Source organism: Anabrus simplex, chromosome 6 (genome assembly GCF_040414725.1).
Source record: "Anabrus simplex isolate iqAnaSimp1 chromosome 6, ASM4041472v1, whole genome shotgun sequence".
NCBI classification, from domain to species: domain Eukaryota; kingdom Metazoa; phylum Arthropoda; class Insecta; order Orthoptera; family Tettigoniidae; genus Anabrus; species Anabrus simplex.
In genome coordinates, this window is record NC_090270.1 from 137,174,338 (window position 1) to 137,190,459 (window position 16,122).

At 38.2% G+C, this 16,122-nt stretch overlaps 1 protein-coding gene across 5 annotated transcripts in view; it reads right to left on the reverse strand.

The window, feature by feature from the left end:
- LOC136876198 (galactosylgalactosylxylosylprotein 3-beta-glucuronosyltransferase P) overlaps positions 1-16,122 on the reverse strand; it is a 160,220-nt gene that overhangs the window by 74,604 nt on the left and 69,494 nt on the right. For 3 of the 5 annotated variants that reach the window (XM_068228345.1, XM_067149943.2, XM_068228344.1), the window contains exon 2: positions 4,762-5,134. In XM_068228345.1, the coding sequence (XP_068084446.1) occupies positions 4,762-5,134 (373 nt within the window). Of the gene's footprint in view, positions 1-4,761; positions 5,135-7,526; positions 7,682-16,122 lie in introns of all 5 variants that reach the window. The other 2 variants (XM_067149941.2, XM_067149942.2) reach the window with 1 other exon arrangement.

Sequence of the window (16,122 nt, forward strand, 5' to 3'; positions counted from 1 at the left end):
TAACAAAACCAGAGGAGATAATGAACAGATGGAAAGAATATTTCAATGAACCCCTGAATGTGAGAAACCAGACATGTGGAGAAGGTATCCTGGGAGCAGGAATAGAAGAAGTAATAGAGAAGGAATCAGACATTACAATGATAAAGGTGGAATGGGCAGTTAAAAAAAATGAAGATGTTAGACACTGCGGGAATAAATAAAGTAGCCATATAAATGATCAGTGCTGTAGGATCAGTGGGACTCCAGTGGATTGATAGAATACTCATGTGTGTACGGAGAGAGACAAAAGTGCCCAAGAGTCGGGAAAAGGGGGTTATTACACCAATATTCAAGAAAAGAGATAAGAAGATCTGCAGTAACTACCAAAGAATCACAATTCTCTCCCATGTTGCCAAGATAATGGAAAGGATATTGGAAAGAAAAATTATACAAAAGGTGGAAAATCATTTACAAGAAAAACAATTTGGTTTCAGAAGTGGAAGGTCAACACTAGAACCCATATTCATTCTGAGACAAATCATGGAAAAGAGTTGGGAATATGGGAAGGATATAATGATGACTTTTATAGACTTACAAGAGGCATACAACAGCATGGCCAGATCAAAAGATTGGGAAAGCATGATACACAGGGGCATTGGCAAGTAACTAATAACAATGATAAAAAGCAATATATGGTAACTGTTACGCAGGGGCGGTTATTCAATGGAATGAAGGGAATGAGTCATTCCCTTAAAAAATATTACACAAAGAAAAAAATTAAGCATGTTATTGCAACCAGTATTTATTTTAAGTTTTGTGTCGTTTGGTATAATATATAATTAACTTTATTTTAACGTGACAGTGTGCATGGACAGTTGAGAGCTGCAAACATATGTCTGTCTCCATGAGCTCGCGTGATACTCACATCACGGCCGCTCGTCAGCAAGTGGCTTGCCAGACTGGACCTTGGCTTCACTCTGGTCCCTTCGTAATTATTCGTTTGGGTTCGGCAAGCTTCGTGGTGCGAGCCAAGGGAATGCATCTGACTACTCATTCCGTTCGAGAATATTTGTGTGTGATAATTGTGATAAAACTTGTGAGAAAAAGATTTAATTGTGCTGTTTCCAACTGAAGTGAAATATTGTACTGTGAGTTGTACCATTTAATTTACTTTGTGTTATTTGTGAAAATTACACCATATTTACGTGCGCACATGTAAATTAAAGGAACTACTGCAATTCTGCTGGCTTAGAAGGGAATGCATTGACTGTGTTCATTCCGTACTTTGAGTCTCTGAAGCATGGCAACTGTCGACGCGAGTGAGGAGAGCGGAGGGGGATGTGGATGCGTATTAGAATCTCTCTTAATCCAGGGCATGAGTTCGAGGGCTTTTCAGGAGAAGAGTAATATAATTTCCGGTGGCAGGCCAATGCCTGATTTACCGGGTGTAAAAACTAAAACGAAACGTTGTGTTCGACACTTTAATACAGAGCAGTATGGAAAAATAGGCTGGTTATGTGGTTGTCAAAAAACATCAAAACTCTACTGTTGGCCTTGCGTTCTATTTTCAAATGAAAAGGGGGTGTGGAACAGTGTAGGCTTCGATGATATGAATAACTTGCTTAAAGCATCCCAGCGTCATCAGCAATCACAAACACATATCCGAGCTGAAATTCTGTTAACAACTTTCGGAATGACCAGAATAGATTTGCAACTCGATCAGCAGCGTAAACTGGAGACAATAAAACATAACGAGTTGGTAAAACAGAATAGAAAGGTGATCCAACGACTGATTGACGTTGTAATGTATTTTGCAAGACAAGAACTTCCTTTCAGAGCACATGCAGAAGATAAAAGTTCCTTAAATCGTGGAAATTATATAAAACTCATAACGCTGTTGAGCAAGTATGACGACACACTGGCAAATCATTTGCAGAAAGCAACGGTGTTCACAGGTCTTTCACATCAAATACAAAATGATTTAATTGACGGAGTAGCCAGTGTGTTATTGACTGAAATAAAGAAAGAAATATCACAGTCACCATTCGTGGCGATTATTATTGATGAAACTACTGATATTTCTGCCCATTCCCAACTTTCAACTGTTGTTAGGTTCACGTCTGCTGATGGAGAAGTACAGGAGCGATTTCTTGGATTTATGTACGTAAGCGCCGATCGCAGTGCTCCTGCTCTTGCAGATCACGTGTTCCACATAATGTACAAGTTCAACTGTGGTTCTAAACTAGTCGCTCAATGTTACGATGGAGCCGCAGTGATGTCAGGAGACCTCAGTGGTTTACAGAAAAGAGTGAAAAACAAATATCCCGACGCTATATTCATACATTTTTTGCTCACAGGCTGAACCTTGTCCTTACACAGACAACTTCTAATATAAAGGAATGTAAAATATTCTTCATGACTCTGAGTAGCTTGGCCTCTTTCTTTTCTAATTCGACGAAGAGAACTGCTGCATTAGATAAAGAAGTCAAGAGACGATTTCCTAAAGTGTGTCCAACATGATGGAATTACAACGGAAGACTTGTTGAAACAGTTCGTGAACAAAAATGAGAATTAGTTCAGTTGTTCGAGAATATCCTTGATAATCCAGAGCAATGGGATAGTCAAACGTATCACGAAGCTCGAGGTTTTAACAGCATTCTCTCAGAATTCCAGTTCAATTTCATTTTATTAGTTTTCAGCGAGATATTTTGCTTAACCGATTCTCTCTTTGAAATTCTTCAAACGAAAGCACTGGATGTAAATTTCTGCATTGCCAAAGTAGGGGAAACAAAAACTATCATTCAGGGAAAAAGAAATGAATTTGAAGGAGTATGGAACAAATGTCAAGAGAGCTGCGAGCTGCCAAAGAAGAGGCTACGTCAAAATGAAACCTGCGACATAAATTCACACTACCGTCGCATATATTGCGAGATATATGACAATATACATACCCAACTAGAAGTTCAATTCCAAGCACTCGAGAAATTAACATTTTTACAGTTAGTTGATCAAAGGAACACGAAAAAAAGTTTTCCTGAAGCAGCATTCTGATCTTTGAAACAAAGTTACGGTCAGCATTTTGACTTTGCCCGTCTCAGAAGCGAGTTCAGCGTAGCTTATTCCTCCGATGAGTATCTTACGATGGGAGTTCTAAAACTTCTGTTTTATTTAAAAAGTAGTGGATTGTCATCTTCTGCCTTTTCTGAGCTGTTTAAGTTATGTGCGTTGAGTTCAACTATCCCAGTGTCCAGTGCTAGTGCCGAACGTTCATTTTCGGCACTTCGGAGAATCCACACCTACTGCAGAAACACACAGGGACAACAGAGACTCTCGAACTTATCTCTACTGTCGATTGAGAAGACGTTACTAAAATTGAAGTCATCAAAGAATGAAGAAGAATTCTACAGCCTTGTCATAGAAGAATTCATCAAGAAGGAGAGGCGAATTGAATTAACATTCAAATAGCACAAGATGTGAGGTATTATATTTATTTTATACATCTTCCTAGCTTATGATATGTTTTTCCCTTACTGTACAAGTCACGCGCCGCCACTGCTGTTACGGCTGTGTGAAGACAACAGTGGGTAGAACAGAATGGTTTGGAATCAACATTGGGTTAAAACAAGGGAGTGTGTTGTCACCTTTACTGTTCATAATGGTGATGGATGACATCGTAAAGGCAGCAAAGGAAGATTATAGATGGGAAAGAATTAATGTAGTGATGTTTGTGGATGAGATTGTGATCTGGGGAGAAGATGAGGAGGAGGTACAACAGCTGTATGTACTGAATAGAAGGATTGAACAATGGGGATTGAGGATCAATGTGGAGAAGAGCAAGACAGTGGTGATGAGCAGAGGAAGTAAAAAAGGAAAAAGAGCTATCAAAATTGGAGACAAGGAACTGGAAATAGTATAACACTTCGTATACTTGAGAAGTGAATTGACAGGAAATGGAAGACTGGATATAGAAATTAAAAGAAGGATACAACTGGGTGCCACCAGGTATGAAGATTGAGATGGAATAAAGATGTACCAATGTAGGTTAAAGAAATAATGTACAAGGGACATTACTTACTTATGGTATAATGACATATGTAGCGGAAACCTGGACAATGACTCAGAGAGATGAGAGTAGAGTACAGGCAGCTGAAATGAAATTCCTGAGGAGTATGGTACAGAAGACAAGGAGGGAGAGAGTGAGAAATGAAGACATATGAAAAGAGTTAAATGTGCAAAATCTAAATGACAAACTGGAACAGAACAGATTGAAGTGATTTGAACATGTCAAACAGATGAAATAAGGAAGACTGCCAATACAAGCACTGGAAAGACAGATGACTGGGAAGAGAGGATAAGGGAGACCAGAATTATGATGGATGGACTCTGTGACACCATAAAACAATGAAACCTGGACTGGAACACAGTGTTGCATGAGGAATGGTGGATAGATAGGACGAAGTGGAGAGGAACCATATTTGCCCCTACCCGTTGTCAGCTGGAAAAGGGGAATTGATGTTGATGAATTCCTTTTTCTATATACAAACATTTGCCCCAACAGAACAAATTTGCCTAGGCCACCATAGCTTAGTTGGTTAGAGCAATCAATGTGAAATCGGGAGGTTCTAGGTTCGGATTCTCCAGGTGTCCACTAGGCGTTTTTGTTCCATACTTAACATCTTTTCAATATGTACTATAATATGTACTGAACATGACCTAATACACTGAAAGTTTATTTTGAATCATTATACTGTCACATTTCTGATTAACAAAGTATAATCTTACCTATTAGATGTTGATAATGAATTCCGCATTTTTGGAGAAATTCTGCTACACTTTTGGACTTCTTCTCAGCGTCTTCAACAACCAACCAAGAAATATTTTTGACTTGTAAAAGAGTGTGAGATAGCTGAACAAGTAGGGGAATTTGCTCTGGACGACGATATGTTGGTGTTATTACATATATCATTGGGAAGAGTCCTTCATCAGGGTGTAGACTTTCTGGAGGTGTACAGTTTTCATTTTCCACCAAATAAGGCCTTTCTTTTAAAAATGGTACTGTCTCAAGTATCTTTTCTTTGCTGGTAGTCTTGGCTATTTTCAGTAAGAGATAAATCAATAATAATATAATAATAAGAGACCTTAGTAGCAGGAATATCTGAAACAACAAAGAAAAAGTTTCAACAAGTTCTTGTTGTTATTATTATGCACTTGGTTTTTATTTTATTTATATAAGTTCATTACAGAGTACATTAATTTAGCACAAGAAATATTCTAAACTCACATCAGTTGTAACAAAACTAGAGAGAAGTATTTCTATGTGGCATTATATGAAATTGGAATGTGTAGGTTCTGGTAATAAGGTGTAAAACAAGGAATAACCAGAAATTAAATCAGTATCCAAATCTTGAGATTTTTCTAGTAGTGTTCAGGGCTGTTACTTTAAGTTATATTTTGTGTTAGCAGTAGGGTTCGCAAATTTGACCATTTCACTTCTTAAAATTACAAATTATTTATTTGATCAACCACCTATTTAATACATAAAAATCTTTATAATTAGAATTTAATCCTTGTTACAATAATTTGAATGGGACATGTTTCGCCTGTTTTACAGGCATCATCAACCGTCATAACACCTCAAAGTTAGATCAGGATCCTGATGTTGTTCAAAAAGTATTATTGGATGTTATCAACATTTATAATCTTAAAAACTAATTACAAGTTCTTATATTGGAACTGAAAATAATTGTGGTAGTTTAGAAATATATAAGACCAATAGCTTGGCTGGAATTGTAGTTTGACTAGATCTAAACACATTGAATGAATATGGTGTAAAGTAAAATATAACAAACTGTTGAAGTCTTTAAGTTAGAATGTCTAAACTTTTAGAAAACTTATTCCAACTTGAAACTCATTAGATGAATGTTGTTACAAACATATCACAAACTAATGACTTCTGTTGTAAAAATCTGGTTAAAATTTTGTGTTCAAATGAGCTTAAATATCATTTTGGAAAACATATCATTAAAAATACAGGATGTTCACATTAAAACATCCACACTGTTACACCACGAGAAGCAGAAGCACAGCGACTGTCAGTCGTTCCGGCGCAGTTACCACTGCTAGACAACATTACAACAGTCAAGGGGGTAAGTGATAAACCATCAGCATTACCATTCAAATCAGATTATTCTCAATGGCATCTGAATTTACATAGCTTATTTTAATTGCAGACTTTCAACACGTATTTGACAATCCTCTTGTTGCCCATATACAACATCTAACATAAATGTTTAAACGTCCCCTTTTGACCAACTCGCTTAGATGGTAACGATTCCAGCGTTATAAACCAAGCAGTGCTAATCAGTTTCTCTAACATCTACAACAACATTACTATAACTACGAATGGAGAACAATACCGGTTACAACAAATAATTACGTTAATGTTTATTTGGAAGCTAATAAAAATCAGGAATATCTCTCAATGATAGACAGCCTAAAAATCTTTAATGTGAACATCCTGTATTTTTAATGATATATGTTCTAAAATGATATTTAAGCTCATTTGAACACAAAATTTTAACCAGAGTTTTACAACAGAAATCATTAGTTTGTGATACTGAACCCTTTCTGGCCTTCTTTCGCTCACAACGTCCTTTAAAATACCTGTGTTACCCTGCACACTATTCTAAACTTCTCATTCTGTTGAAAGCAAATCACCTACTTTTAACATCTCGTATATATATTTTACAAAGGTGAACCATATCAGTAGCCTTTGGTAAAACAACAAATCACAACTTTAAATAATTAATCATTAACAGGGATCTTCTCACTATTTAACTCACACTGATACAAACTCAAGAAATACAGACCCGGGTTCATGACCTGAGCATGCCGAAGAATAACAAAAAAAAACCAATGCTTTTAAACTCGACAATTAGGCATATAAGAAACATTATACAGTACTTCTTTACAATGGAGGGGATTAGTAGAATTAACATAAAATGCTTCCTTACAGAAACCCCTATCTAACTGGAGGTGGTAGATTTGAATCCCAGCGTTGTTCATCATACATCATACAGCATATCTGTATCCAAAGACCTTATGCTACAAATCTACTACTAATTTGATATTTAAAGGAAAATGTATTGAGTGCATATCTACTTCTAGAGAAAATACATGCATTAATTATACTATATTTACATGTAGTGACTATAGGCCTATGATATATATTCCAACATCTTAATCTTTAACCTAATGCACTCATAAAGTAAATTTTAAAAGCGTCTCTTTAAAAAAAAAAGACTGTACAACTAACCTGCTCCCAAAAATGAATTACGTGATTACTGTAACCCAATGGTGAAAGTGGATTAATTACACCGATTCCACCATGATTTCTAGCAAATCAATAACATTAACTCACTCAACAAGCTTCCTATGCTAAGCCCTGAGATATAATTTTCCTTTTAAAATACTTCCTGCTCTACTATTAACTTATTTACAAAATACGCATTCATAATTACTAAAATGGAATAGACTTATCTGAATACTTCATGATGTCTTCTATTCAAGCCGCAGGGTGGGCCCATGCTGGAAGACTTTAGCCCTCCATATCAGCAACAATCATCACTGGTATACCAAGGGTCCAGAGCTTGGTAGCTGTTTCTTGGCACATGGTTGAATCTCTCGTTCTCCACTGAAGACACTGTTACACCAACACAGAATATTATCCACTCATGAACTTAATGTTACAATCACCCTTTATAGTGATCTCTGGGCTACCATCATGCACAGAAGTTATGCTCTATTATATATTAACAATAGTTACAATCCGTTTAAAGTGTTATAGAACTTATTCCATATTTGATCACTCTTAAAACACATACATTTGTGTACTGTTTTCTGAATACGACCTTATGTCTGAACAATTTCTTTGTATAAAGGAGTGGATTCCAGTGACGAGTGATGTGAAGTAGGCTCCAAGACTAGTTCCACACTGACCTGGGGTGCGCCTGCTGTCGGTCTATTTATTAACACTGGCACAAAATGGCTAACCCTAGACTCCTCCGGGAGAGGATATCAATCTATTCCATTGATATCGCGAATATCAGTGAAGCAGTGTGATTGAGAGGTAGCTAAACGTATTCCATGAGTCTCGATTGTGTGCGGAAGCTGATCCATTCGTAAATTATCTTGCAGTATCCATAGCATCATCCCTGCCTCTTAAGCAGTTGCGGGACTCCCTGTGACAGGCCATGTGTTCAGCGTATCATGTGGTTACGCTTTCTTTATGCGATTGAGTCACTACTGCGTAATTTAAATTCCACGGGATATATTTAGCATACCCCTTCCGGACAATCTCTCTACATAATTCCAAAGATGCATGTGGTGTCCTTTGTTCTCCTAATCATAATATAATTTGAAATGATAATTTAATCTCTCCTCACCATTTCGTCCTGTTAGGCTGGCTACCCACATTAAATTTCTGTGCGGAATGTTGGATGTCCGTGATTTTCGCCCCCACTGTATTATCACGTGATACGGGATTGAGGCCTGCCCTCTTCTGTTCTCGTCACACAGTTATCTCTATCGCATTCGTTCCTTGGATGGAACTTCCCCTGGCTTTCAATGCTCACGCGTTTCCCCTCTCGGATTCGCGTGCCAAATACAGAGCATGTTTAATAAAATTTTGAATGTATGTGCCAATTCATGGCTCTGATACAGCACAATACGTTTGCAACAACATTCACCTAATGAGTTTTAAGTTGGAATGAGTTTCCTAAAAGTTTAGACATTCTAACTTAAAAGATTTCAACAGGTTTCTTTAAAATTGATTTATTTTACGCCCACATTGGAGCACTGAAATCAATCTATATACAGTCAAGTCTTATGAATATTGGTTACAAATATGGTTGATTTTTCTTTTGTTCCCATAAATGTTTCATTCTCACTGACCTGGCTGCCCGTTCTTCGTCAGTTATGTTGTACTGTTTGCATGTATAGGTCTTCAGTTTAAGACTCACGTCGTTATTTCTCAGGATCCTCTTCTCTTCTCTGTTTTCAATTTGTTGAATTGTCAAGCCTAATTCATTTAAATCTTCTTGGACTTCTTTGAACCAATGATTTTTAGTTTTACTTTTCCAAAAGTAGTTGAATAAATGTTTGAGTATCCTAGTCTCTGGTAGTCGTGATATGTGACAGAAAAAAAGCAACTCTTCTTTTCCGCATTGTATCTATTATAGACTCAGTCTCCTGGTATACAATTTCACTGAGTGGTAATCACCATTGTCCATCTACTTGGTGTTTTTTGTTCAGAATTGTTCTAATGATTCGTCTATCTATTTTCTGTAATTTATCTGTAGTTGATTTCGTATTCAAATTGAATAAGGTTTCACTAGCATGGGTTGCTTCAGGCTTAATAACGGAGTTGTAGTGTTTAAATTTTGCATTTATCGAGAGAGATTTCTTCTTGTAGGTTGGCCAAGTAATGTGTTGTGCTTGTTTTAATTTGGTAATTCTATTTTCAACAGATATTTTCTCTTTTAAGTTCCAAGTTATAATCTCTCCAAGATATTTAAATTTATTAACAACCATATTCATTCAATGTGTTTAGATCTAGTCAATCTACAATTCCAGTCAAGCTATTGGTCTTATTGGTCTTTTTAAACTGCCACAACTATTTTCAATTCCAATATAAGGACTTGTAATTAGTTTTTAAGATTATAAATGTTGATCATCATCAACCTCATTTTCCAGCTGTTGGCCGGGTCTGCTTGGAACATAAGCCTCTCCATCTCCTCTTGTCTTCCCACCACTTCTCCCTACTCACTCTTGCCCAGTCCTCTCCTCTTCTCTGTACACACTCTTCCACTCCTTTTATCTACCTATCTCTTGGTCTTTCTCTTGACCGTTTACCTGTTATCTCCATTTCGTGCATCCTCCTCGGTATCCTATCCTCTGTCATTCTCTTCATGTGTCCATACCATCTAAGTTTAGATGCCTCTATCCTATTTTGTAGTGGCTCTTCTTTTATTATATCTTGAACCTTCTCATTTCTCATCTTATCCTGCTTCTCAGAAGTTTAATTTCACTTGCCTGTATTCTATTCATGGCTGTCTGCCTCATTGCCAAGGACTCAGCTGCATACGTCACAATAGGTATATAGTACATCCTGTATATCACCCTTTTGCTTCTCTGAGGGACATCCTTGCTCCAAACCAGGCTTCTGAAACTTTTCAGGAATGCTCCTGCTTGTCTTCCACGCTCGATTATTTCCTTATAATTTCTTCCACTTTCCTCTATGATATTTCCTAAGTACTTGAAACTCTCTACCTTCCTAAGCTGTTCCCCTCCAAGCATTATCCCTCTCGTAGGTCTCTCCTTCTTTCTAGTTGTGATCACTATCTCGCTCTTTTGGGCATTAAATTTCATTCCATATTGTTCCACTTCATCTACCCAAGCATCTAACTGTTCCTAGATATCCTCTTCCTTTTCTCCCCAGACTAACAGGTCATCTGCAAACATCATCACTTTCATTTTTAAATCCAATAATACATTTTGAACAACATCAGGATCCTGTTCTAACTTTGAGGTGTTATGATGGCTGATGATGCCTGTAAAACAGGCAAAACATGTCCCATTCAAACTATTGTAACAAGGATTAAATTCTAATTATAAAGATTTTTATGTATTGAATAGGTGGTTGATCAAATAAATAATTTGTAATTTTAAGAAGTACATTAAATTTCAATACGGACTCATAATGATTACTTGTAAATTTGACCATTTTCGGTCCTTAGTTGGTTCGCATTGACGAAGTTCATTTAAATATACTACGGGTGATGGTTTGGTCCGCCCTGTCAATTTATTATCAAGTTCCTAATTTTGTACAATTTTTACAATTATTTCACCCCAGTTCCCTTCATCAGCATTTTCTACCTCATAAAGCAAGATTCCCCATATTTAAGATCTAACATCATTCATACATAAAACATCATCAAATATATAACATTAACACATACACACACAATAAACATTTCTTGATATTGTTTGTTATGTAATAGAACACTTTAAATCACTTATAAAAAGTTCAGCTGATTATTTATATATTATATTACTCTTTAAAACATGTATTAAAACATCAGCTGGTTTCCTTGGAAAAATCAGCCAAAGATAATTTTTTTTTTGCTACTGTTTGTTCTGCAAATGTTTACTGTTATAGCCCACTTAAGCATACTGAAAAGTCAATTAATATATTGGCAAAGTTAAAATCTTTGCCTTGTTGTTGTTAGAACACTTTCTAGAATGAACTGATTTACCATTGAATTATTTGACTTCTTAATATCTAAATACGTAATTGATTATATCTGATCGGATGGAATGATGATATGTTGGTGTTGGGCTGGAATTTTGACAGAGCGGATTGAACTTCCCCAATGTCTTGAATTTGTGGCTAGTATTTGCTCTTATTCTAAAATAAGATGAAACTATGTTAAACAGACTAAAATAAGTGCAAAAATACTGTGTATGAATGCAACTAAACTTACGGATATTGTCAGAGCGGAGGAAGCCTACCCACTCGCTAGCCAAACACTTATTACCTATAGTTTCGGCAACCTGAGGCTACTAGTGGATAAGGGAGGGCTTTCACATGTAGCCTTGACTGCCTGAGAGGAAGGGAGGGGTACGGGACGAGAAACTATAGTTGATGTTATCTATTTATCCTCTTCTTTCTTTTTACATATTGGTTGGCCAACTTAATTAACAGATTTCCTTCATTCAAATTTTCATTTAAATTATTATCTATATTTTGTTTTTGTGCAGTAGGTAACAACTACTACTACTACTACTACTGGGTGAATGGCCCATGTGGCTAAGCCCAAACTGGCAGGCTTGATTCTAGCTCACTCCATTGGTATCAGAAGATGCTTAAATACGTCAGCCTCGTGTCAGCAGATTTATCAGTACCTATGAGAAAGAACTCCTGAAAGACAAAATTTGGCACCATGGCAATTTTGAAAACTGTAAAAGTAGTGTTAGTAAGATGTAAAACCTATAATTTTGTTCTTCCTTTTTCCTTCTAATTAGTAACCAATCAGTTGTCTTGTTTAGGCTACAACTTAGGAAATAGTTATGATAATATTCAACTCTTGTTTTAAATTAACATATTCACAGGAATCTTAATCTAGCTTTGGCTTCATCTTCAGAGAGGAAATAATATATAATTGATTGATATCAATTCACTATTTATGATTTAATCCCTTCTAGTTTATAACCTATTCTCAAGAATTCCATTTCCAATGCAACTGTCGGTCAGTTCATTGTTATAAAGTACAGTATATGGTATATACAAAGGGTCTCAACTTTTCAGAGCTACCTTGAAAGCATACCTCCAACCAGTGGCGGCTCATGGATTTTTCTTTCGGTAGGGCTGCAGTTAACTTTACAATATGATTAATCTAAAGAACACATTTAAATTATCCTTATTATTTATTAAACTTTCGATGAATCAAACACTACCGATTTCTAGTTTTGAAGTCTGCAATAAATTGTAACATGATGAGGGGTGTACTATATTGTTTAACACTTTATTTTTTGGACGCCCGGGTGTGGTTCACATTTCACTTTTGAAGGTGGTGACGTGTAACTAGTGTCTTGTTCCACTGTTTGGTAGCAGCACACGCACAGGGGCCAATGAATGCACTCGTCATAACCATTTCATAACAACACTGTCAGCGTAGGAGCAAACAACATGGAAAGTAACCATCATGGACAGCGCTATACGACTTGGTTCCTATGGAAAGAAGGCATGACCACTGCAGAAATTCATTGGCGCTTGGTGGCAGTCTGTGGAGAACATGCGCCACCACAGAAAACGGTTTACAACTGGGTGGAAGGTTGGAAAACAGGGTGCACATCGGTGGACAAAGGAACCAGTTCTGGAAGGAATGTGACAATGTCAACATGATCATGGCATTGCAAAAGTTCTCTGCACACGTCCACACTCCTCTGATTTTTGTCTGCAGACAAGAGTCTAGGCACCCATGGGGATGACACCTCCCCCAACTGTAAGTGGCTGTGCACGATACACTGCGGGTTGTTTCAGCCAATTCCCATGGCTGCCTCCATTTCCATAAATGTGATGCATTTGTTTCCTTGGATGGCCTGTTCGACCCGGGCGTGTTGGCTGGTGTAGACACTGTCACATTCTTTCCAGAACTTGTTTCCTTGTCCACCGATGTGCGCCCCGTTTTCTAACCTTCCACCCAGTTGTAAACTGTTTTCTGCGATGGCTCATGTTCTCCACAGACTGCCACCAAGTGCCAATGAATTTCTGCAGTGGTCACACCTTCTTTCCATAGGAACCAAGTCGTATAGCGCTGTCCCTGACGGTTACTTTCCATGTGTCTGCTCCTACGCTGACAGTGTTGTTATGAAATGGCTATGACGAGTGCATTCGTTGGCCCCTGTGCATGTGCTGCTACCAAACGGTAGAACAAGACACTAGTTACACGTCACCACCTTCAAAAGTGAAATGTGAACCATACCCGGACGTACAAAAAATAAAGTGTAAAACAATATAGTACGCCCTTCATATTTAATGCACAGAAATAATATACACTTAATTTAACAACGCAGTTTCTTTTTTCACTTTCACATTTACTTATACACAAAATCCATTCTCTTTTCTTTACAAGAAGCAAATTTGTCAATCACTATATTGTTGAAATTGATAATACTGTCCATCAGATTCTTTTCTACACTAATCGTTGCCAATGCTGAAAGACGTTCTTCTGACATTGTACTCCTTATAAACGTTTTCACTCGTTTTAAAGTAGAGTTCGGTCATTTTCATGGGTGTGGTCAGTATTATTCAGAGCAGAGTGAATACTTCTGTGCAGCATTCACTAACTCCAGTACTCGACATTGTCTCATACATCTTCATAAGTATGGAAGACTTCGTAACTCCTGTCTTTGATATAAACCAGATAGTTCAGTCACCAGTCGCTCTTTGCACGAGAACAGGTAGGCTTAAATAATGACATTGAGCTCACTGGATGGAAAGTTGTGGGAGTCAGCGGATTCTTCAAAAAGAGAAGTACTGGACAACTTCGCAGCGGACAAATGCTTAGTTAAAGCAAAGCAAATCTTTCTTTTGCCTGATGGGAAATAGTGTCACACTCCTCTTTTACAACTATGTTCTCATTGTTTCCTTTCCTATTCCTCACTGGAGGAGGGTTTTCTTCAGGTTGATCGACTAATAAAGGGACCTTATTTCTCTCTATATTAACAGCGTGGAGAAATTCATTCACTACCTGATGAATACTCAATGAATGAATATTGAATTTTCACGACCGCATTGTAATCGAAACCGACTTTCAACCTATTAGGTCATGTTACGTACATTTATATGTGTTGAAGAGATGTGAAAATTCAATATTCATTGAATTGGCCCTCAACGGGCAACTTAAACGCACTCTGCAGTGTGATGGTAGTAGTACCAGACCTGTAGTTCAGATCCTTTCAAACAGAACAAAGATGGCCTAGGCCACCATAGCTCAATTGGTAGAGCAACCAACGCGAAATCGGGAGGTTGTGGGTTCATATCCCACTGGTGTCTGGTTGGCCATTTTTGTTCTGTACTTAACATCTCTTCAACACGTACTAAATGTACGTAACACAACCTAATAGGTTGAAAGTCGGTTTCGAATACTCAATGAGTTAACAAAACGTTGTTTTAGCTGGCTGTACGTTATGCCATGAGGCATGATGTGGCAGAAAAATGTAAGCCAGAAATTGAAATCATGATCATTTATCATGAGTAAAAGCCCTGTTGTTGCTTGTACAGTTGCTTGATTCCTGTTATTTTGAAGTTCCTGGAAACACTCTTGAAGAGACTTTATTTTCGCAGACTGTGATAACAAGTCGGCTATTAAAATTGCACTTGGTATTATATCCACAAGAGATCATTTTGGTAATGCCGTCCAACACGGATAACCGTGAAGGCGATTTGGAAAAAAATGCTGGTATCACGGCTAGACTGCTGAAGAAAAGTTGTGACTGCCGGTCGTCAGCACCTGCAGAACCAGACTGACGCTCCCTTCGTGTGCGCCTGGCTTATATAGAATCTAAGCCAGCGCGTGTAAGGATAAAAGCACTTCGCGCGAGGGACCGTCAGCCAGATTGTGCTGGGTGCCGACCCGCAGCCACGAGAGGCGAATGCCTCTCCGTGCTGCTTTATTTACAAGTTGTACATACATGGGTAACAGAGATGTGTAGCTATACAATAAAGGTCCCCGGCCAGACCGGAGAGTATACATGGCCACTGTGGAGTCAGTGAATATCTCTAAATTATCACATAACAGGTTTTGAGTCTCTATCTCTTGGAGGACGGCACTGGCACCAAGGATCGCGGCTGCGGTTTCTGCTGCGTTGATTCGGGTTGCTTGACGAAAAGCCTGAGCCCAGGCCGTATTGAGGGTAGGTGATACATAGGCCACGCTATGAGGCGTGGCGTCCACGTAGACTTGGATGGTGTGGCGCACCGGGCCCACGGTGCGTGGGGTAGCAAGGACAAGGCTGTTGAACACTCGGGCTGGCCAGTACCATTCTCGGGACAAGATGTGGTGAATGGGAAAAAGAGGAAGAGCAAGAACATACGCCACCCATGCCAAATATCCCGCGACACGGGCCAAATCCGAGGACTGAAGACGTGGCAACAGATCTATGTAGGATACCACACGCCGTTGGACTTCAGGTGTAAGCTGTAGCTGCTGCCGGTTGGTATCTATTAAAACCCCTAAATAAATTAGGGAGGTAGTAGGCTCGAGAACTGATTTAGCGGTATTGACCGTAATACCGAGCACTAGATCAAGGTAAAGTAGAATGTCTTCAACCAGTATGGTTGGTCCGTAGAGTAACCAATCATCCAAGTAACAAATTGCACTAATACCAAACTGATCACACAGAATGTCTGTAACGGCAAGCGCCCATCGCTGCATCACAGAAGGTGCTAATGTGTGCCCCATAGGGAGCCTAGTGAAAGCAAGTTTCCGTCCTTTATAATAAACCCCATAGAAATGTCTGTGGTTGGGGCGCAGTGGTAACTGGTAGAAGCCCGATTTAAGATCTGTCTTGATCAATTGT